The sequence below is a fragment of the Pimephales promelas genome, chromosome 21, assembly GCF_988280905.1.
Source record: "Pimephales promelas chromosome 21, fPimPro1.hap1.1, whole genome shotgun sequence".
Classification (NCBI taxonomy): domain Eukaryota; kingdom Metazoa; phylum Chordata; class Actinopteri; order Cypriniformes; family Leuciscidae; genus Pimephales; species Pimephales promelas.
The window spans coordinates 327,493-349,499 of NC_142789.1; the positions used below are offsets into that span (position 1 = coordinate 327,493).

The 22,007-nt window shown below is 41.6% G+C and overlaps 1 protein-coding gene across 1 annotated transcript; it reads right to left on the reverse strand.

The window, feature by feature from the left end:
* Nucleotides 1–375: 375 nt before the first annotated feature.
* avil (advillin) lies at nt 376–20,116 on the reverse strand. Its single transcript, XM_039656141.2, has 20 exons — nt 18,967–20,116; nt 18,253–18,321; nt 15,964–16,038; nt 15,687–15,883; nt 15,372–15,480; nt 14,776–14,886; nt 14,497–14,702; nt 13,721–13,799; nt 12,994–13,092; nt 12,615–12,768; nt 8,389–8,489; nt 8,148–8,285; nt 7,613–7,771; nt 7,087–7,266; nt 6,394–6,542; nt 6,164–6,308; nt 5,106–5,294; nt 4,930–4,998; nt 4,723–4,830; nt 376–1,364 (listed from the first exon to the last, which is right to left on the reverse strand). Exons 2-20 carry the CDS (start codon nt 18,310–18,312, stop codon nt 1,251–1,253), a joined length of 2,442 nt encoding a protein of 813 aa, XP_039512075.2. The 5' UTR covers nt 18,313–18,321; nt 18,967–20,116; the 3' UTR covers nt 376–1,250.
* Nucleotides 20,117–22,007: the final 1,891 nt, after the last annotated feature.

A 22,007-nucleotide genomic window follows, 5' to 3' on the forward strand; every position in this document is an offset into this window, starting at 1 on the left:
AATCTAGATCTCAGAGAGGCTATTCTTTTATCTTGTTAATAGGAAGCTGTTTCGGCCACAGAATTAAGCATTTTAAAGGATAATTGCGTTTTTATCTCACAATTGCATGTTATAAAGTCAGAATTGCGAGAAATAAATTCACAATTTTGACTTTTTTCTCCCAATAGTGACTTTATATCTTGCAATTGTGTAATTGTGTGCAATTACTTTTTTCATTTTTTTTTATTATGTGGCGAAAAGAGAGTTCATATGTTGGTTTCATAAAGTTTTGAAAAACTTTTATACCATTTTCAAAAAAAAAACAAAAAAAAAAACACACAAACAGACTTTTACACTTTGAAACATTTGTTATGTTTTATTTAATAATTTGTTTGTTTTGTAAAATATAATGAAATCTTCATTCATAATTTTTAAGTAACTTTATTAATATAAGTAACCTTGTTGCCATGCATGTCAATATATGTTAAATTGAAACATCAAATTTCAAGAAAAAAAGAATAATAAATAAAACAGAGATTTTAATAAGCATTGTAAATGAAACCTTATAACTTTTTTTACATAGTTTCACAATCTCATAATAACATTGTGATTCTATCAGAAATAATTAAAAATGATGCTTCATCTTGTGAAGGAAAAATCTCTTTAAAATAATTAAAACTATAATAAAAATCAGATTAAAGGCCCATTCACCACATTGCCTCATTGTTTTGAAAATATCGTTTTCTTAAGGGAGAGATTATACACGAGTATTTTCTGTTCACGGATTAAAACACAACATTCAGTTTCAGAATAAAAACTTGAGAGAGGAAATTATAATTCATATAACAATCAACCAAAATAGTTAAAAAATATATATCATTCACTGTTTTTAAAGCTGTCAGGGTTAGGGTTATATTATACGGAAGCTTCTGAGATTAAAGTCAAAACATTTGGAGATTAAAGTCGAACAATTTCGAGAGTACGAGAAAACAGTCTGGATGTTCTCGAAATGTTTTGACTTTAATTAGACTAGATTTATTTATTTTTTTTATAACATTTCGGTTCAGGGCTTACGTAATATAAAAATATTAATGTCACTTGAAGCAAGAAAAATTTTAAGTATACATATTTAATATATGTTCTTCTTTTACTTCTCCCAAAAGACAGCATTAGCTGAACTGAAATATATGCGTATTGTATATGGAACATGAAAACTATTCCACATTTACACTGTAAAGTTATGACAGAAGATGTAAATGAAGTTTCCTCTTTTAAAACAGTCCCTTGGCCTTCTTCAGCTCCTTCTGCTTCCACTGAGGGCAGCGCTCGAACTCGGCCCTCGGCATCCCGAACACGGCCTGGAAGTCCTCGTCCGACAGGTGCTTCTGGAACACCACAAACAGAGACAGAAAAACTGAATGATTTGATCAATAAAATAATATTAACACTTTTATCAGTATATCAGCATACGGATAAAGTGACAACATATACCGGTATATTATCACATATTACATATGCATGAGAACAGCTCACACACACAGCTCTAAAGAAAGAAGAAACACACTTTTAATCAAATTTATTCAAATATTATAGTCAAATGTTTCTCTGTTTCCCTGAATGTGCTTTATGAGCATTAACAGCGATTTGCATTGAACGACAGTATGAGTTGTGAGCTGATGAGTTGTGTGTGTCTGCGTGTGTGTGCGTGTGTGTCACACACTCGTAGATGGGCTAAATTGGTTAGGCAACAATGCATTTGCTTAAATGATTCATGAGAGACTTTGTGCAAATCTGACCAACCGCACAGGAACAATGTCTAACAACGAATGGAACAAAAAATGGCAATGCATGTCCTGGTAGTCTTATAAGGGAAGGCTGTGTGTGACTGGGCCGTGAAGCGTGTGTGTCATCAAGCCAGCAGTGTGACGAGATGTCAGAGGCGAGAGATGTCACGAACCGGGAACTAGAAAGCGTTGTCCACTAGGGGCTGTCTATACAGATCCATCTTGCGTCTCAAGCTCCGCTGGGACTACCAAGCCAAACCAAGTCAAGCAAAGCCGAGTCGAGTCGAGTCAAGCATCAAGTTGAGTCGAGTCGAGTCGAGCCAAGTCAAGCCGAGCTGTGTCGATCCGGGCTGAGTCGAGGCTAATTGAGTCGAGTCGAGTCAAGTCAAGTCAAGTCAAGTGTCAAGTCGAGTTGAGTCAAGCCAAGCGTCAAGTTGAGCCGAGTCGAGTCGAGCCAAGTCAAGCCGAGCTGTGTCGATCCGGGCCGAGTCGAGGCTAATTGAGTCGAGTCAAGTCAAGTCAAGTCAAGTCAAGTGTCAAGTCGAGTTGAGTCAAGCCAAGCGTCAAGTTGAGCCGAGTCGAGTCAAGTAAAGTCAAGCCGAGCTGTGTCGATCCGGGCCGAGTCGAGGCTAATTGAGTCGAGTCGAGTCAAGTCAAGTCAAGTCAAGTGTCAAGTCGAGTTGAGTCAAGTCAAGCGTCAAGTTGAGCCGAGTCGAGTCAAGTAAAGTCAAGCCGAGCTGTGTCGATCCGGGCTGAGTCGAGGCTAATTGAGTCGAGTCGAGTCAAGTCAAGTCAAGTCAAGTGTCAAGTCGAGTTGAGTCAAGCCAAGCGTCAAGTTGAGCCGAGTCGAGTCGAGCCAAGTCAAGCCGAGCTGTGTCGATCCGGGCCGAGTCGAGGCTAATTGAGTCGAGTCAAGTCAAGTCAAGTCAAGTCAAGTGTCAAGTCGAGTTGAGTCAAGCCAAGCGTCAAGTTGAGCCGAGTCGAGTCGAGTCAAGCGAAGGCAGGCCGAGCCGTGTCAAGTCGAGTCGAGTGAAGTGTCATGTCGAGCCGAGTTGAGTCAAGTCGAGTCAAGACCAAGGCAAGTCGAGTCAAGCAAAGCCGAGTCGAGTCAAGCGTCAAGTTGAGTCGAGTCGAGCAGAGTCGAGCCAAGTCAAGCCGAGCCGTGTCGATCCGGGCCGTGTCGAGTCGAGCCTAGTAGAGTCGAGGCTAATTGAGTCAAGTCAAGTGTCAAGTGTCAAGTCGAGTTGAGTTGAGTTGAGTTGAGTCAAGCCAAGTCAAGTCAAGCCTAGTGTTAAGTTGAGCCGAGTCGAGTCAAGTCAAGCGAAGGCAAGCCAAGCCGTTTCGAGTCGAGTCGAGTCAAGCATCAAGTTGAGTCGAGTCGAGTTGAATCAAGCGAAAGCAAGCCGAGCCGAGCTGTGTCGAGTCGAGTGAAGCGTCATGTCGATCCGAGTCGTGTCGAGTCGAGTCAAGACAAGTTGAGTCAAGTCAAGCCAAGTGTCAAGTCGAGTCGAGTCAAGTAAAGTCAAGCTGAGTCGAGTCAAGTCAGTCGAGTTGAGTCAAGCCAAGCGTCAAGTTGAGCCGAGTCGAGTCGAGTCAAGCGAAGGCAGGCCGAGCCGTGTCAAGTTGAGTCGAGTGAAGTGTCATGTCGAGCCGAGTTGAGTCAAGTCGAGTCGAGTCGAGTCAAGACCAAGTCAAGTCGAGTCAAGCAAAGCCGAGTCGAGTCAAGCATCAAGTTGAGTCGAGTCGAGCAGAGTCGAGCCAAGTCAAGCCGAGCCGTGTCGATCCGGGCCGTGTCGAGTCGAGCCTAGTAGAGTCGAGGCTAATTGAGTCAAGTCAAGTGTCAAGTGTCAAGTCGAGTTGAGTTGAGTTGAGTCAAGCCAAGTCAAGTCAAGCCTAGTGTCAAGTTGAGCCGAGTCGAGTCAAGCGAAGGCAAGCCAAGCCGTGTCGAGTCGAGTCAAGCCAAGCATCAAGTTGAGTCGAGTCGAGTTGAATCAAGCGAAAGCAAGCCGAGCCGTGTCGAGTCGAGTGAAGCGTCATGTCGATCCGAGTCGTGTCGAGTCGAGTCAAGACAAGTTGAGTCAAGTCAAGCCAAGTGTCAAGTCGAGTCGAGTCAAGTAAAGTCAAGCTGAGTCGAGTCAAGTCAGTCGAGTCGAGTCAAGACAAGTTGAGTCGAGTCAAGCCAAGTGTCGAGTCGAGTCGAGTCAAGCCGTGTCGAATTAAGTGTCAAATCGAGCCGAGTCGAGTCGAGCCAAGCCACACCAAGCCAAGTCACCTTTATTTATGTAGCACTTTTTGCAACACAGAGTGTTTTAAAGCAGCTTTACAGAGATAACAGGAAAATAATGCAACAAAGTTTGTTTCCAGAAGAAAATAGTGTCACAGTCCAGCTTCAGTAAGTTCAGTGATTGTTCATTTTTGTTGTAAAAAAGTTATTAATTCAATTAATTTATATATACAGCCGAATATATATATATATATACAGCTCATCGCTCAAGACTTAATATCTGAAGTCATTTGCCTCTCAAGTAAATGTATCTTGATTTAAGGATGTTTTTCTATTCATACTATAAAACAGGTTGAAAATAATCAGTGAGAAATTAATGTTTTGCACTAGATTCGGGAGATTGATTTAGAGCAGGAATCCTCAAATAGTGGACTGTGATCCGGTTCTGGACCAGCTCGGATCCAGCCAGAACACAGACGCCACAGCTTTGGCTCTCGGGACCCAATGACCTCATCTTTAATGGTTATGATGCCTCTTTAGGGTTTTGAAGAAGTACTGAAGATGGAAATCTTTAACTCTACTATTGTCCGAATCTCTGCTGGGAAGGGAATCTAGAGACCAGATCTCTTGGAACTTCAGCTGATCACTCCTGATTCAGAGCAAAAGCACCAACTAGTGCTGCCCGAGTGTCTGTTCGAGCTTCGGAAAGCTGGGATATAATAAAGCGTAACGCACCTCTCTGTGTGCCGGGTCCACATCCTCAGGCAGTTCTCCAGCCAGTTTGTTCATCAGCATTTCCAGTGGATAATGTGTGACGCTTTCATTCTCTTCAACAGAGGATTCCTGTCAGGGGAAATTAACATTTTTTTGCAAATCTTTTATGCAAATCATGCAAATATGGACTGAAAAGTTTGTTATATTCTAAGGTAGATAAGATCATACAGAAACAACTTTAGTTGGCAATGTAATCTCTCCTAACTCCTCCTTCAGTTGCTCGTAGGTTTTGCCACCCTAATGCAAGAACAAAAGAGTTAAGAGGTTGTTCATCTGCAGAGAATGACTCCTTAGTGTGCTTGTAAACATTTTCTCTACGTTAATTCAATGGAAATCAAACCTACACTCCATTTGGTAGGGTCCCAGGCAGTGAACCACCCAGTGAAGGTAGGCGGCTCGAAGCCCTGCTTCACGATCATCACAGGAGTGTCGAGGTCTCGGGATCCAGGGTGAGTCCGCAGGTATTCCTGGCATGTTGTCACAGATTCCCGACGCTCCACATCATTTGCTTCATTTCCAATCCATAGAAATACCTAGAAGAACCCAACGCTGAAGTAAGGACTGCAAGGTTTGACAAGTGATTAAAGATCAAGGGCCCTATCACACACTCGGTGCAATGCAGCGCCAGGCCCGACACAAGTGTGTTTCGTTAGTTTTACCACACTGTTAAAATAGCAAATGCATTTGTGTCCATCTGTGGCCCATGGGCTGCTGAAGCAGGAGTGTGTTCAGGAGCATTGATGGACCATTGCTATTTTGAGGAACTGAAATACAGTAGAGCCATTGACCAACAAAACCTGGTCTAAAGTCAGTGGCGCAGTATTATTATTTTTTTGTTATTTAAAGCAAAAAAAAAAATGGTAGTAATATGAGCCTATAGGCAAAATTAGCCTGGTTTCAAACAAAATCAGGCCAAAACAAAGTTTGTTTGGAGTTTGTTTCTTGAGTTTGAAACAGCTTGCCAAAGTAAACTTTCTGGAATAGTTTGCTTTGGCTGGTAAACGCACTCCCATTGGTCAGTGGTGATGATGTAATAGGTGGGTGTGGCTCTGAGGGTCCGCCTTCCGCAAGTATAAACACTGGAAAGCTCCTTTATAGTAGAAACTGAAATAGTGACTTTAACTGAAAGAGACACTGACACTGTGGTTCATGTTTAATACTGTTAACCTGCTGCTTTAAAGCAATCTAAAGTGCTGTCTGAATAAACATGACTGGAACCTCATATTTACTTATTCGTCTAAATGTGGGCAGCATTGGGATGTTCACAAACAGAATATTGCTGCAAAGACGTTTCAAAATATTTTAACCCTTAAATGAAGAGCGAACACCATGATGAGTATATCAAGGCTTATGTTTCATTGCAGATGAAATGTATAGTTTAGTTCAAACTGTGTTGCTCTACCTGATCCCACGTGTCCAAAAGCATGACGTCATCCTCTCTCAGATCATCCTGTGTGAACTGGGTCACCTCAGTCGCAGTATACCGGCCCGTCTTATTGGAGCATTCGAAGAGGCGTGGTTGATGATCAGACGTAACCATCTGTAATCTTTGAGGGGAAGTGACATCAACAGCCAAGAACAGAACTTATTTCCTATTGAATCTATTAACACACAACACTTTGTTCTGTATACCTTCTTTCGCTTGCGTATGGTCCTTTTCCACCCAAGATTTCCCAGAACTCAATTGGCTCCTGTCCCTCAGCCATGATTTCCTCAGACAAGCCTCGCCGAATGAAGGAGCTCACCTCTTTAGCCATCGCTCTTTCATCACCACTGGAGCCCTGAGAGGTTATCAAGAGAGGTTAATAATACTGCTCCCCCAATACTGTCCATCATAGGGGCTTTGGCACCGGATAGCTCTAGGAACTCAGTTATAGGAACATTGTGGTTCCCAAAGAACTAATGGTTCTCTCTGTCTCCTCAAAGCTGTGTTGGGTTTTCTCCTCAGCGTAAAGGTTGAGAGCTTCATCTATCTCTGTTTTACATGTTCATAGATTTAAAATATAGGTTATAATCTGTGTTTTTACACTGCTTTTTTAATAATAACGTGTGTTCGGCCAATCAGAGAACACTAACGTCACGGGTAGTTCCTATAGCGCTGGTTTAGACCAACTCTGTAGTAGGAGTAAGTGAGTTCCTCCAAAAGGAGTTGCTAGGTTCTGCGGTGCGAACGCCCCAACATCCGGGAACTTCCGTCAATAGTTCTAGGAACTATGAAAAGGTTCCTCCAGTGCGAAAGCCCATGATGTGAAGAGCAGAGCTGGACTAAGAGTTTTTCCATTAAAATACTATTGGTTATTCGACTTCTGTAGGAAGACTGCGTACTTTGCCATACCACAGGTAGACGCCATTCTGGCTTTTTAAAAGGAAGACATCATTGGAGTTGAGGGAGCCTGACAGAGCTGGAACCTCTATTGCTTTTGAATTGGTTGGGTGAGTGCCACAGATCTGGAACAGCCGCACAGGGGGCTCCGGCTCTTGGCCACTCTTTCGGGACGTCCCTCCCTACAATGGAATCAAAAGAAATGCATTTATTAGAAAACAACAGCAATTTCAGAAACCTAGAATTCATTCACGTGCGAATGGATGCTTTTGGCCAGTGATGCTTTTTGCTGGGGAGGTCCTCTGAACACCACCACCTCAACTCGATTAAAAGTTGAACCTCTTTCTGCAGCAAATTAATCATTAAAAGTCAACTTTGCTTATAATATGAACACGGAATGTCACTTCGTGTATGAGATCATGTCTGTGAAAGTTAAAAGATAGTAGTTGAACACAGAACTGTCATATCTAGATGTACTATTTAGTGTAATTCCTGCTAGAGTTATGACAGAAGCAAGTGCTTGACTACCTCAAAGATCACCACTTTTCCGTTAAAAATGGCCATGAAGTGTCGCGGTTCCTTCCCCATGCAGACTCTGACTTGAACCGGCTGGCCACCGTATTGTTGGTCCAGGGTCACGGACTGATACGCACAGGCCGTCACTTCATCCTGGGACGCATGCCGGCCCTTCAGGAGAGAACCATAGGGTTACTTTCATCATTCATGTGCAACCAAATACCAGAACTTTTGATTGCTTTGAGAAATCAACACAAAATTTGGTTCAGATGCAGTTGACGTGATAGTAAATAAGCCCAAAGCTGATTTTACGTCATTCTGAATACGCTTTCTAATAGTCGAACCACGTATAATAACAAAATCAATAAATTGCATCCCTTTTTCTGGGGTTTTCTCAGCAGTGATGAGAGTTCTTTTAGCTATAAATCATATTTTTTAAGTATGCCACTTAGATGTGAAATCATTAAAATGCCTTCAGGGTGTAAAAGGGTTAATAATATACAACTCTTTCCTCTGTTCTACATGCATAAGGGAAATGTTATTTTACCTTCCACATGTAAAGGATGTGGCTTCTCCTGCCATTAACATCATAAGTGTACAGAATTAGATAGCAATCTCCTCCATAGAAGTATCCATGCATTGCAGGATCCACCTCCACCATCTCCAAATTCTCAATGCGCCACACCTGAGGATGGAGAAGACTCATGTCTATTTCTATCTCCCATTATCTCGTGCTCTGATTGCAGAGTCCTCCTGTTAGCTGATCAGATCTTAGTCATCCTCTTTACCTGCTTCTGTCCGCTGCCATCATCCACCATACGCTCTTGCGCAGCAACATCGGGCATCACATGCATTCGACTGGCATCAAACTTCTCTTGAGGGACATCAGCTGATTAAGAAGAAGAAACAGCAAAGATTAACGACCTCATGAAATGAACATCATAGCTGCATGTAGCGCAGAACCACCACACTGTAAAAAGGGACCAGTTGACTGAACTTAAATTATTTTGAGGAAACCCATTGCCTTAAAATTAATAAGTTATGGTTACTTCATGGTTAATCGAATAAAGTAATGTGGAATTGTCAGGGTCACATAACTTTTTTTTCAATTAAGTATTAAGTTGATTTACTTTTCAATTTCAAGGCAACAGGTTTACTCCATTTTTTTAAGTAAGTGAGCTAAACACGTCACATTTTCACACTCCTCTACAAAATACATTTGGTACACTGCAAAAAAAGTCAGCGTTTTCCTCGGGATGTTGTCTCATTTTCCAATACAAAAACATTCTTAAAGGGTTAGTTCACCCAAAAATGAAAATTAAGTCATTAATTACTCACCCCCATGCTGTACCAACCCCGTAAGACCTTCGTTCATCTTCGGAACACAAATAAAGATATTTTTGATTGAATCTGAGGGCTGGATCACTCTTCCATAGACAGCCTGAGGGACTGACTCTTGACGGCCCAGAAAGTCATTAAAAGAAAAGGTTTAAATATTCCATGTGCCTACAGTGGCTCAACTATAACTTTATCAAGCGACGAGACTACTTTTTGTGCGAAAAAAAAACGTAAATAACGACTTTATTCGACTTTCCATTACTTCCTTATGGGCGCATGCGCGAGAACTGAGACGAGACCGTTCTTCTTCGACTACTTTTTGTTACCGGCTGCTCACCGCTTAGGAGTTTTACCGCCCCCTACCGTATAAGATGACGTACTGATATAGCCGGAGGCGCAAAACGTTCTGTTTACAAGCAGTACGTCATCTTATACGGTAGGGGGCGGTAAAACTCCTAAGCGGTGAGCAGCCGGTAACAAAAAGTAGTCGAAGAAGAACGGTCTCGTCTCAGTTCTCGCGCATGCGCCCATAAGGAAGTAATGGAAAGTCGAATAAAGTCGTTATTTACGTGTTTTTTTTTCGCACAAAAAGTAGTCTCGTCGCTTGATAAAGTTATAGTTGAGCCACTGTAGGCACATGGAATATTTAAACCTTTTCTTTAATGACTTTATGGGCCGTCAAGAGGCAGTCCCTTAGGCAGTCTATCTAGGACTGATCCAGCTCTCAGATTCAATCAAAAATATCTTCATTTGTGTTCCGAAGATGAACGAAGGTCTTACGGGGTTGGTACAGCATGGGGGTGAGTAATTAATGACTTAATTTTCATTTTTGGGTGAACTAACCCTTTAAATTAAAATACATTTACTGGAGGAGACGCAAAATGACTGAAGATATTAAGTCTTGTTTTCTTAAAAACAAAAACAAATATTTGGGCCATTTGGAGTCAGAAAAATAATATTGTTTTCCCTTTGAATCAAGTATTTTTTTTCTGACATCATAGGCAGACATTTGCTAAAAAATTCACATAATTTTGATAAATCTGTCATTAAACAAGACTCAATGCAACAACTTTCTATATGTCAATAATCATTTATTATCATGTTTTCATTACTTCAATGAGCTCATTGTTTCTGCCTTAAATTATTACATTGTTTAAATTAATACATTTTTCGCGAACTGTGTCATTTGCATATGACTGCAAAAAAAGTTCAAATTGTCACAAAAAGACGCATTCAAATTGTGTATTTTGTAATGCCGTAGCAGGAACAAGCTTCCTTAGTCTCCTACACCAGCTGGATTAGGAAGCCAGATGTGAAAATGATGAGCAATAGTTTATTAAATGAAGACACATACATGTAGGAATGGTGTGAACAAAACAAGAATCATGAATCCAAACAGGAAGAAGATGATAATAATCCAAACAGGGAAGGACAGAGTCAGTCATTCAAATGGGAAATGGAAACACAAAACGGCTTCACAAACTTACATATCGTCATTTATTCCACCTCTAAAACACAGACACTGAGGACATTCACCATCCCTTTTGGCTGATGTTCTGGCTAACAGAAATGCTGTCTTCATAGAAAGGACTAATATCTGCCTGTTTAATAGGTTCGTAAGGTGCTGAACACAGACTTTCCAATCCCACTGGGTACACATTAAGCGTACTGGTGGCTTTAGCCAAACAGCTTCTTTGAGAAAAGCCACTAGCCTATTTGCACCAATTGGCACCTGCTCCATAGGATCCTGATAAGCAGACAGGGCAGCCACAAGCACTTTAAGTGTTTCAGGAGAACATCCAGTATCCAAGAAAAGTGCTACAAAAGTCCAGAACCACACTGATGGGACAATCAACTGGGTTGAGGGCACGATCTGGCATAAGTTATTGGCGTAAGTCCAACGTGTTGAAGGTGCTCTAGCACTCATAACGTATTCCTTACTCCCGCTGAACACTGGGAGAGCACCCTCTCAACCCCAGGCCAGATCCTTCTCGGTGGCAGGGGTGACGCCACGTCTGCACGTCTGCACGTCTGCACGTCTGCACGTCTGCCACACTGGTGCAGCGACCAGGGATGCGAGTTGAGCCGGCAGCCGAATCACACACAAGGAATGATACAGGTAAGGCAATGAACTGTCACAGGACAGCAAACACAAGGTGTTTGACTAACGATGAGAACAAGGGGACGGGGTTACGCAACGAGACAGCACAAGCACATGGTGCTTCCACGCAAAACATGGGTCTGTCATGATTCTGCCTCAAGACTAGGGAGAATCAAGGATACAAAGGCAGAATCATGACATTATCTTCAACGGCATCAAATTACAATCCGGGCGAGAGTTTTGCAAACGCCTCCCTGAGATGTTCGATGCATAGACAGGCAGGGCATTACACATGGGCATCCATGAGGTCAATCTCTTAATCTGTCAATCTCTTATCAAAGATTTCAGCCTGTGGAACACGAGGCAGCCACAGAAAACCAGTCCCTCCAGGATTTCACGATTTTTTTGTGTGATTTTTGCGATCAAAATGACTGATTTTGTGGTGGTAATTTCCAAAAATTTGTGAAAAAATTTGCAATTTATATATAACATTTACCATAATAGTATTCAGTCCTTCCAGAAAAACGTGGAGTTTTTTTTGTGATTGTTGCGGGCAAAAATTGATTGATTACGCGGTAAACCACTGGCAGCTGTGGTTGCCAGCATCATACCGTAAATTTATGCAATTTTATGCGATGAAATTGCAGGAATTTGCAAAAATTGCGGTTTGATGAAAAAGAGAAAAAAAGTGATTCCCCCAACATCCTGTTCTCACTAGGCTAATGTAAGAGTCATTTCTTATTACTTCCTTTGATAAGCAAGCATACTACATCATAGAAAGTGCTGGGAACTCATCTTGTTTTTATTTCAGACTGTAACTAGTGTAAATAAGGTGTGGCCCCTTTAAGAGCTGCGCGCTCCCTGTTGAACTCTCTGCAGTGTCTCAAACACCCCATGTGTGCGGGTAATTTCTGTTTGATGCTACTTCTTTTATATTATGTTGTTTATTAAGTAACGATGTGACGGTAGAACGTGTGACAGACAGTTATACGAGTTAGATTTGTGAGATGTCAATCCCCTCCGTGAGTCTGTCTGGCGTCGCGTAATTGCGTCACTTCATAACGTTCCCATGGAAACAGGGGGAAATGGCTGCTCTGGTGTGAAGCAAACGCAACATTTTTCAACTTTCTGCTAAGATACATGTGACTTTTTTTGCAACGAAAATGCGAGGATTATGAAATTATGCAAACCCCGCATATTTTGCACGGAAATCGGCAATTTATGCGGCGAAAGTGCGGCGTATTTGAAAAAATGCAGCCCCCGCATAAATATGCGGACTTTGGCTGATTTTGCATTGAATTCAGCGATCGCATAATCGCGTTTTTCTGGAGGGACTGGAAAACAACCGTGGGCAACCAGTGAGTTACTGTAATATCAGCGATAAATTTAGCGACTCCTTCCACCATGTATTGACCGTCTCTGGCCGTCTGGAACAGTGAAATAGAATATAAACTAATAGGGAGATTACAAACAGAAGGTCAGTGTAACTAATGTTGAAAGACATTAAAACACAGGCCTTCCTCTGAAAGTGTGTGTGTGTGTGTGTGTGTGTGTGTGAGAGTGAGAGGCACATACCGATTTTCCCCACGGTGTGTGTTCGGCCCAGACCTATCGTCTGCTCTCGGACCCTCCAGCTGGTGAAGAGCTGTTTAAACAGAGCCGATTCCCCTCCATCACTGAGAGCCTCCACTTTAGTGCTGAGAAGATATCCCTTCAGTTTGATGAACTCCTGCAGAATCAGTCGCATTAGCACACAACACTTTCTTTACATGTGAAACTTCAGACATTCTCCTGACTGTGCAACTACATCTCAACTTATTCTACTAACCCTATATAATGACTATAGTTGACGTGTAGGTGCACAGTTACTCATAGTCAGGAGAATGTCCAAAGTGGACTGTAAAATAAAGTGCAACCCTGTAATGAATCAGCCGATTTAAGCGAATAAACTCACCAGAGCTCGAGTCATTGCTGCTTGTCTCTCCGCCTTGTTGGCCGTCTTTCCCTTCCACACAAATATTGACATTCCCCCCTGATCCAAAATATAACAGTCCTAGAAAGATAGAAAGATAGATAGATAGATAGATAGATGTGAAGGTTTATGAAAGGTGACGTATTATGCCCATTTTCACATGATGTAATATAAATCAGAATGTGTGTGTGAAGTTTCCACTCAAAACACCACCCAGATTCTTTATTACAGCTTGGCAAAATTCCCCTTTTAGATGAGAGGGAAACACTCCTTTTTTTGTGTGGCCCCTTAAATGCAAATGAGCTGCAGCTCCGCCTCTGTTCAGAAGAGGGCGGAGCCTTTACATGAGCTTCAGATACTGGATGGAACATAACAGCTGCATTTCTCTCAGGCAAAATGTCAATAACACTCAGTAACGAGTACAGCCTTACAAGTCAGACACAGAAGGAGAGACCCAGGAAGAGTTTGCAACTGTTACAGTAATACAGTAAAAATACAGTAAAACAGTAAAATATTACAATTTAAAACTATGTTTTCTATGTGAATGTATAGTAAAGTGTAATTTATTTCTGTGATCAAAGCTGAATTTTCAGCATCATTACTCCAGTCTTCAGTGTCACTCTAATATGAGGATCTGATGATCAAGCAACAATTATGATTATTATCAGTGTTGAAAACAGCTATATTTTTGTGGAAACCGTGTACTTACATCGTGATTCAGCAAGTCTTGTGTGAGTGGACTGGTTGCGATCTCAGTGATCTTCATCGATCCGTTCGCATCGGACACACTTTAGAGTTTGAGATGAGTTAGATTCACATATGAGCCATTTAATCAATCAAGGGATAAATGATATTTGTGACCCTGGATCACACGGGTGTCGCACGGGTGTATCTGTGGCAATAGCCAACAACACACTGTACGGGTCAAAATCATTGATTTTTCTTTTATGCCAAAAATCATTAGCATATAAAGTAAAGTTTTGTAAATTTCCTACCGTAAAAATCTCAAATATTTATTTTCGAGAGTGGATGCAGCACGATCGCCAACATAAATGGACTTTAAAGCTGCAGTGTGTGATGTTTAGAGGCATCTAGTGGTGAGGTTGTGAATTGCACCCAACAGAAGTTACGGTGGCCGACAGGAAGTGATGTCGTCGTCTGAGACAGCAAAGAGGAGCCAGTTTTTTGTGATCCAGATCCAGATCCTCCTGAACATCACACACTGCACCTTTAAAGGTGATTTTCTCAATGTTTTGATTTTTTGGACCCTCAGATTCCAGATTTTCAAATTGTTCTATCTCAGCCAAATCCTATCCTAACAAACCACACATCGATGGAAAGCCTTTTTATCCAGCTTTCAGATCATGCGTTAATCTCGATTTCCACAAATTGACCCATGTGACTGGTGTTGTGGTCCAGGGTCACATGTTTCCAGCCGCTGAGATGAAGGACGGTGTGTGTGTGTGTGTGTGTGCGGGCTCTTACTGATAGAGCGTGAGCTTTTTCATTTGCTCTCGGTCCGAGATCTCGTCGGGCGTCCCGCTGGGCAGCTCTGAGGGCCTTTCACCCATGATGTCCTCCATAACCTCTATCAGCTGAGGAGATCTGGCCTCGTCGTCTCCTTCGACCACGCCGATCTCTGCCCGACCGCCCCGCTCACGGTCCCGGATGTCCTTCGCCAACATCATGCCCTGAGAGACCACCACAAACCGCATTAAACATTATCTCTCTCTATATATATGTATATATATATTAGCTGCCAACCTTCAGACGCTCTTGTGTGTTGCTCGCCGGGCCGTTCCACTGGATAATGGTCTTTCCCAGATCCAACAGAAACACGCTCCCAGTGTCAAAGCTCTTCCAGCTCATTTCCACCTGCACAATATTTCATCATTCATAGCCTGAGGATTAAAGTCTGAATGATTTTAACCCTTGTACATTAATTACAGTAACACACACACACACACAGGTCCACAGCGGACGAAAGCGTGAAGTTTGAGAGAAGAGACTGAAGTTTGGTCTCATTTTAAAGAAAAACATTGGCAGATTATTGTTGATGTAAAACAAATTTAAAAAGTAAAACAAAAAAGTTATATAGGGTTAAATATTATATTATATAATATAATAATATTAAAAATTTTATGAAACATTTTGAACTCTAACATAGCTAGAAAATCAAAGCCATAAATCTATACCAGTCGTTTTCCAAATGTGAGGTTGATATCTCAAATAATGAGAGATCAGTGAGAGTGTGTGTGAGCGTTCAGTGAGAGTGTGTGAGGGGCTGCCCCCCCCCCCCCGTTCCAACGTCTATGGTTTGTGTGTGTGTGTGTGTGTGTGTGTGTGTGCCAGATCCTCACCTCAGTGCCGGTCACGTTTCTCCTCCCCTTCACGTGCAGAAGCCTCTGAATGTTGTACGTGTTCGTCTCCACATGGTTCATTCCTGACGACACTCCTCCTGACTTGTAACTGGACATAAACACATATAACTGTAGGTTCTGTCGTCCTCGTGCACTAAAACACATGCTCACACACACTCAAACGAAACACACCATTGACCGTTGAGTTCAGTTCTTCATCAGTGTTCAGTACTGATAATACCTAATATACATGTTTGTTTGTGTGTGTGTGTGAGAGAGAGAGAGAGAGAGAGAGAGAGAGAGAGAGACTCCTACATGATGCCCTGTTTGAAGTATCCACAAAAGATGCTGGATTCGTGAGCCTGAACCTCTCGGTGTTGGACCGGAGAAGAGCCGAGGAACTCATCGAGCTGAACGGCGTAGACCGCGGCGGATCCCTGTTCGTCCACCGAACTCTGCGAGCCCAGCCAGTAGTGGATGTCGTAGAACACGGATCCGCCAGTTTTACGAGTCTGAAACCAGAGACAAAACCATGAAGCTGCAACTGCAGTCCGCGCTGAACACATCTACCGAATCTGAAGAGCACACTCACTGACAGCAGCAGGTAACAGTCTCCGTCATAGAACTGGCCGTGGAATTTTTCCGGGACCAAAACAAGATCCATTTTCTGGAGAAAAGAAAATCAGTGAAATTGTCTAGAAACATTGTCCAAAATCTTTCATTTTGTGTTGATAATTATGATTTCCCTATAGTTAGTGTGTAATATTGCTGTTTGAGCATAAACAACATCTGCAAAGTTACAACGCAAGTTACAGAAATCACTTTTTAAGGACTACAACAAACGGCTGGTAGGAGCTACACAAGCTTCCTCCGGGGTTAGTGACATCACTAATGCCTTCATGAATCGACCATTCTAGCCCTTCATTCTTGTTTTCATTTGGATTTGAGCATCAGCATCAGCATACCCTAATCTAATCCAGCCAGTGGTACCTCAAGACGCCAGGTGCTCTCCTTCACGGTCGACCACGCCACCCCACAGGAGTCAGCACGACCCCCGAACACAGGTATGTGCAGAGGGCATTGCACCACTCCGCTTCCACCTTATCATTTCTTTCAAGAATGGAGGCGTTTGCCAGGAGATCGCCTTGGGTTCTCCACACGGTTTGGCTCGGCTACATGCTTCAGTTCTTCCACAACCCCTCTTGCCTCAACAGGGTTTTTCTGAGTGTAGACAGTGCCTCAGAGATTACATCCCTTCTCCTCAAGGGGGCGATAGAAGAGGTTACCTCAAAGGAAGTCAAGCAAGGTTTATAAGCCATTACTTCCTGGTCCCGAAGAAGGGCGGCGGTCTGTGACCTACACTAGACCCTGCCTTTACAGAGGGAGATTCAAGATGTTGACGCTAAAAGCTATCATATCTCAAATTCGTGCGGTGGACTGGTTCTTGACAGTAGAATGAAGGATGCATATTTTCATATTCAGGTTGTATAAAGACACAGGAGGTTCCTTAGATTCACCTTTTGAGGAAAGGCTTACCAGTACAGAGTCCTTCCCTTTGGTCTCGCTCTAGCGCCGAGGACGTATAGATGCTGCTCTTGCCCCATTGCAGCTTCAGGGCATTCGTATACTCAACTACTTGGATGATTGGCTCCTTTTAGCCCGCTCCAGGGAATTGGAGACCCACCACAGGGACATTTTTCCTTTGTCGAATTCATCCCGGTGTGTGTTCTCATCCCAGTTCAACGCACAGTTTTCTAAGGGGTTCACCTGGATTCCGTTCTGATGCAGGCCCTGATTTCCAGTCTCGTGACACGTTTGGCCCGCTTCAGGCTCGGCCATCATGTTTCTGTGGGCACTTGCCGTAGCCGTCTGGGTCTCGTGGCCGCAGCCTCCTTAGGGTTGCTCCACATGAGACCTTTTCTTCGGTGGATGAAGCTCTCAGGGCCCGGTGGACAGAACCGGCTCTTCCCCTGTTGAAGGTGTTGCACAGCTGCTCCTACGCCCTTTCAGTCTGGCGGGACCCCCTCTTCACTCAGAAAGAGGTTAGCATGGGCTCTGTTTGCCATCACCAAATGATTACGACGATTATGATTACGATTATGACGGATGTCTGGACTGGGCAGACTCTCTCTTGGAGCAAATAAACAGCTTGGAGCTGACAGCTGTTTCCCTGGCCCTTCTACACTTTCTTAAGACGGAAGATTTCCGTGAACCCGGCCACCGGTTATTAATATGAAGAATACATCGGTTACTCCTTTAATTGGTATTCACTTGCATTCAATATTGTAAAATTTAAGCTTTATATACTGCCTTTCATAAGAACACCAGAGAAGAAATCCAGAGTAAGGAAAGAGTACTGAAAAAGTATTCACACTCTTAATGGAAAATGAAATGAGCTTCAGAGACTTAAAGAGCAGATATTCAGCTTTTCTTCATCTGTGTTTAGTGTGATGTTGCTGTTTGATCATGAAAGCTCCAGTTCTCCTCTATGTCAGTGTTCCTGAACTCCTGAAACGCCTCCATCTTAGTCTTGAGTTTCTTCCGAAAACGTCACAATATTCCTCATTATAATAATTCATACGTAGAATAAAGGGGCGGGGCCTGGCTGAGTTAGTTAGTAGCGTGTTAATCTGGCAGTTATGAAAAGGGGCGGGGCATTTCGCAAACAAATTTCACATAATGTACATCCCATCAGTAATACAATAGTTGGCTTATATTATCGAACATTATATATGCAAACTGCACATTGCAGGCTGTATTGAGTGGGAATTTAAAAATGAATTTATTCTTGATCAAAAGATGCAGCGAAGTCAACAGCAGCGAGAACATTATGTTTCTTCAATAGATTATGTTAAATGATTCTTTCACCAATGAAACCCACCTCGATCCTCCAGATGAGCGTTCCCGGAGAGTGTGTGACGGCTCGGAACGTTTGCTGCATTTTTCAACACTAACAACACAAACAGTAAAACACACACCTTTAATTTACTATCATTAGACCTTCCTTCATGTTGAAGCAAAAGTGATGTCCGGAGGGGAGATTTGTTTTTAATGACTACAAATTTAATGAACTATCAAAATATGAGGAAATATATTTTAAATTATTTAAAAAAAAATATGGAGGAAGAACAAAAAAAAATAAACTCGGTTAAGGTTAATCTGATACAATTATTTGGTTAAAAAAGGCAAAAATTACACCTACATTTTATTTTACTATGCAATGTTTTTTTTTATTTTATAAAAATTGCATAGAAAAACAAAAAGCTGCCAGAAAAAGCAAACATAATAAGTCATTGGTTCACTCTTGTTTTTGCTTGTGGCTACAAATTATGTTCCACAATGTTTCATTACGTTAATATATATATATACTGTACATGTAAAACAATTGACACACAGCACAACTACACAATATGTTGACAAAATCTTTAACACACTTATAATAATATTTGAATAAAGTGTGATTATGTCTATTTCCTAGGCCAGGTATCACTTTTGGCCACTACTGAATGTTTTATTATATTTACTCAATGTAAAATAGTCTTAATAACAGTTGAATGTTGTTAAAGCGACATAAATTTCAAGTTTGAATAGTTACCTTGAAGTCCAAAGGGTGATGTTTGAAGAAGACTCTCCTCAGATAGATTGAAACTGATGTGTTTAGTCCAGAGATAGCACACAGGTCCGGGGTTCTCTGGTCCTATAGCAGACAAGAAACTAAAATATGCCCTTTTTTGTCCATATCTTTGCTGCGATTGAACAGATGCTTCATTTGATTGTATTTGCCTGCTGTCACTCAAAGCTCCGCTCAGCAGCCAATCAGGATCCAGCTTCAGCCCAGTCTATGCAAATGAGCATTGTAAATAAACAAGAGATATTCAAAGGACTGGAAAAGAGTGACGGAGCAGGTGCGGATGTTCAGTGGGTCCGAGTCTGTTTACTCAAACCAGTGCAACCACTGACTAACATATCTCAGATTATTACTGATGGGAAAATACAGGCATTCGAGAATGCAGAATGCCATATTGCTCCATTGGCTCTTTCTCTGGGATTGCAGAGTCTGTCAATGAAATGTCATTAGGTGACCGTGTTTATTAGGTTCTCTCAAAGTTATGAGCAAATGTTCTTCCAGCAAAAATATTTGGCGAAAGTTATCTGGTATTTAACCCTCAATCGGGTCATGGGGTCTATACGACCCCAATCGAGGTTTACTTATTAAAAAAAAGGTTCCCTTCATCTCAGTGGAACACGATTTTGTGACTTTTCATACATTATCTATCTATACACACACAAAAAACTGGGCTTGATTCGGTTGTTCTGAAGGCATGTAAAAAAAATGTTTACACTTCTGGTCTTCAGGGTCAATATGACCCCACATTGAAATGAATGGGAAATGTGAAAAAAAAACTGGCTAAATATATATTCTTTATGTGTCAAAATAAATAAATCCGGCATAAATCTGAAAATTTTTACACAGAAATGAAGGCCTAGTACTAGAGCATAAATGCAATGTATCATAAATATTTATGCAATGTATCATAAACATTTCATATGCTAATGCTAAAGCTAATGGTGTAGTTAGGAAATTGTGTGGTATATGTGGATACAAAGGTACTTTATATCTCCAAAAACACAGCATTAATGAATAGATGAGAAGTAAACAAAAAAAATGATATATTAGTTGTATGATTAAAAATGTATATTTTTTGTACAATTACTCAATCAATTGTTGGAGTCGTATAGACCCATATAGATACTGGAACTCCTTACCTCATCAATACCGGAACTTCTTCATCAATACCGGAACTTCTTCATCAATACCGGAACTTCTTCATCAATACTGGAACTTCTTCATCAATACTGGAACTCCTTCATCAATACTGGAACTCCTTACCTCATCAATACTGGAACTCCTTCATCAATACTGGAACTCCTTCATCAATACTGGAACTCCATCAATACCGGAACTTCTTCATCAATACCGGAACTTCTTCATCAATACTGGAACTTCTTCATCAATACTGGAACTCCTTCATCAATACTGGAACTCCTTACCTCATCAATACTGGAACTCCTTCATCAATACTGGAACTCCTTCATCAATACTGGAACTCCTTCATCAATACCGGAACTTCTTCATCAATACCGGAACTTCTTCATCAATACTGGAACTTCTTCATCAATACTGGAACTCCTTCATCAATACTGGAACTCCTTCATCAATACCGGAACTTCTTCATCAATACCGGAACTTCTTTATCAATACCGGAACTTCTTCATCAATACTGGAACTTCTTCATCAATACTGGAACTCCTTCATCAATACTGGAACTCCTTCATCAATACTGGAACTCCTTCATCAATACCGGAACTTCTTCATCAATACTGGAACTCCTTACCTCATCAATACTGGAACTCCTTCATCAATACTGGAACTCCTTCATCAATACTGGAACTCCTTCATCAATACTGGAACTTCTTACTTCATCAATACTGGAACTCCTTCATCAATACTGGAACTCCTTACCTCATCAATACCGGAACTTCTTCATCAATACTGGAACTCCTTCATCAATACTGGAAATCCTTCATCAATACCGGAACTTCTTCATCAATACTGGAACTCCTTACCTCATCAATACTGGAACTTCTTCATCAATACTGGAACTCCTTACCTCATCAATACTGGAACTCCTTACCTCATCAATACTGGAACTTCTTCATCAATACTGGAACTCCTTACCTCATCAATACTGGAACTCCTTACCTCATCAATACCGGAACTTCTTCATCAATACCGGAACTCCTTACCTCATCAATACTGGAACTCCTTCATCAATACTGGAACTTCTTCATCAATACTGGAACTCCTTACCTCATCAATACTGGAACTCCTTACCTCATCAATACCGGAACTTCTTCATCAATACCGGAACTCCTTACCTCATCAATACTGGAACTCCTTCATCAATACTGGAACTTCTTACTTCATCAATACTGGAACTCCTTCATCAATACTGGAACTCCTTACCTCATCAATACTGGAACTTCTTCATCAATACTGGAACTCCTTACCTCATCAATACTGGAACTTCTTCATCAATACTGGAACTCCTTACCTCATCAATACTGGAACTCCTTACCTCATCAATACCGGAACTTCTTCATCAATACCGGAACTTCTTACTTCATCAATACTGGAACTCCTTACCTCATCAATACTGGAACTCCTTACCTCATCAATACCGGAACTTCTTCATCAATACCGGAACTCCTTACCTCATCAATACTGGAACTCCTTCATCAATACTGGAACTTCTTACTTCATCAATACTGGAACTTCTTACTTCATCAATACTGGAACTCCTTCATCAATACTGGAACTTCTTACTTCATCAATACTGGAACTTCTTACTTCATCAATACTGGAACTCCTTCATCAATACTGGAACTTCTTACTTCATCAATACTGGAACTTCTTACTTCATCAATACTGGAACTCCTTCATCAATACTGGAACTTCTTACTTCATCAATACTGGAACTTCTTACTTCATCAATACCGGAACTTCTTCATCAATACCGGAACTCCTTACCTCATCAATACTGGAACTCCTTCATCAATACTGGAACTTCTTAC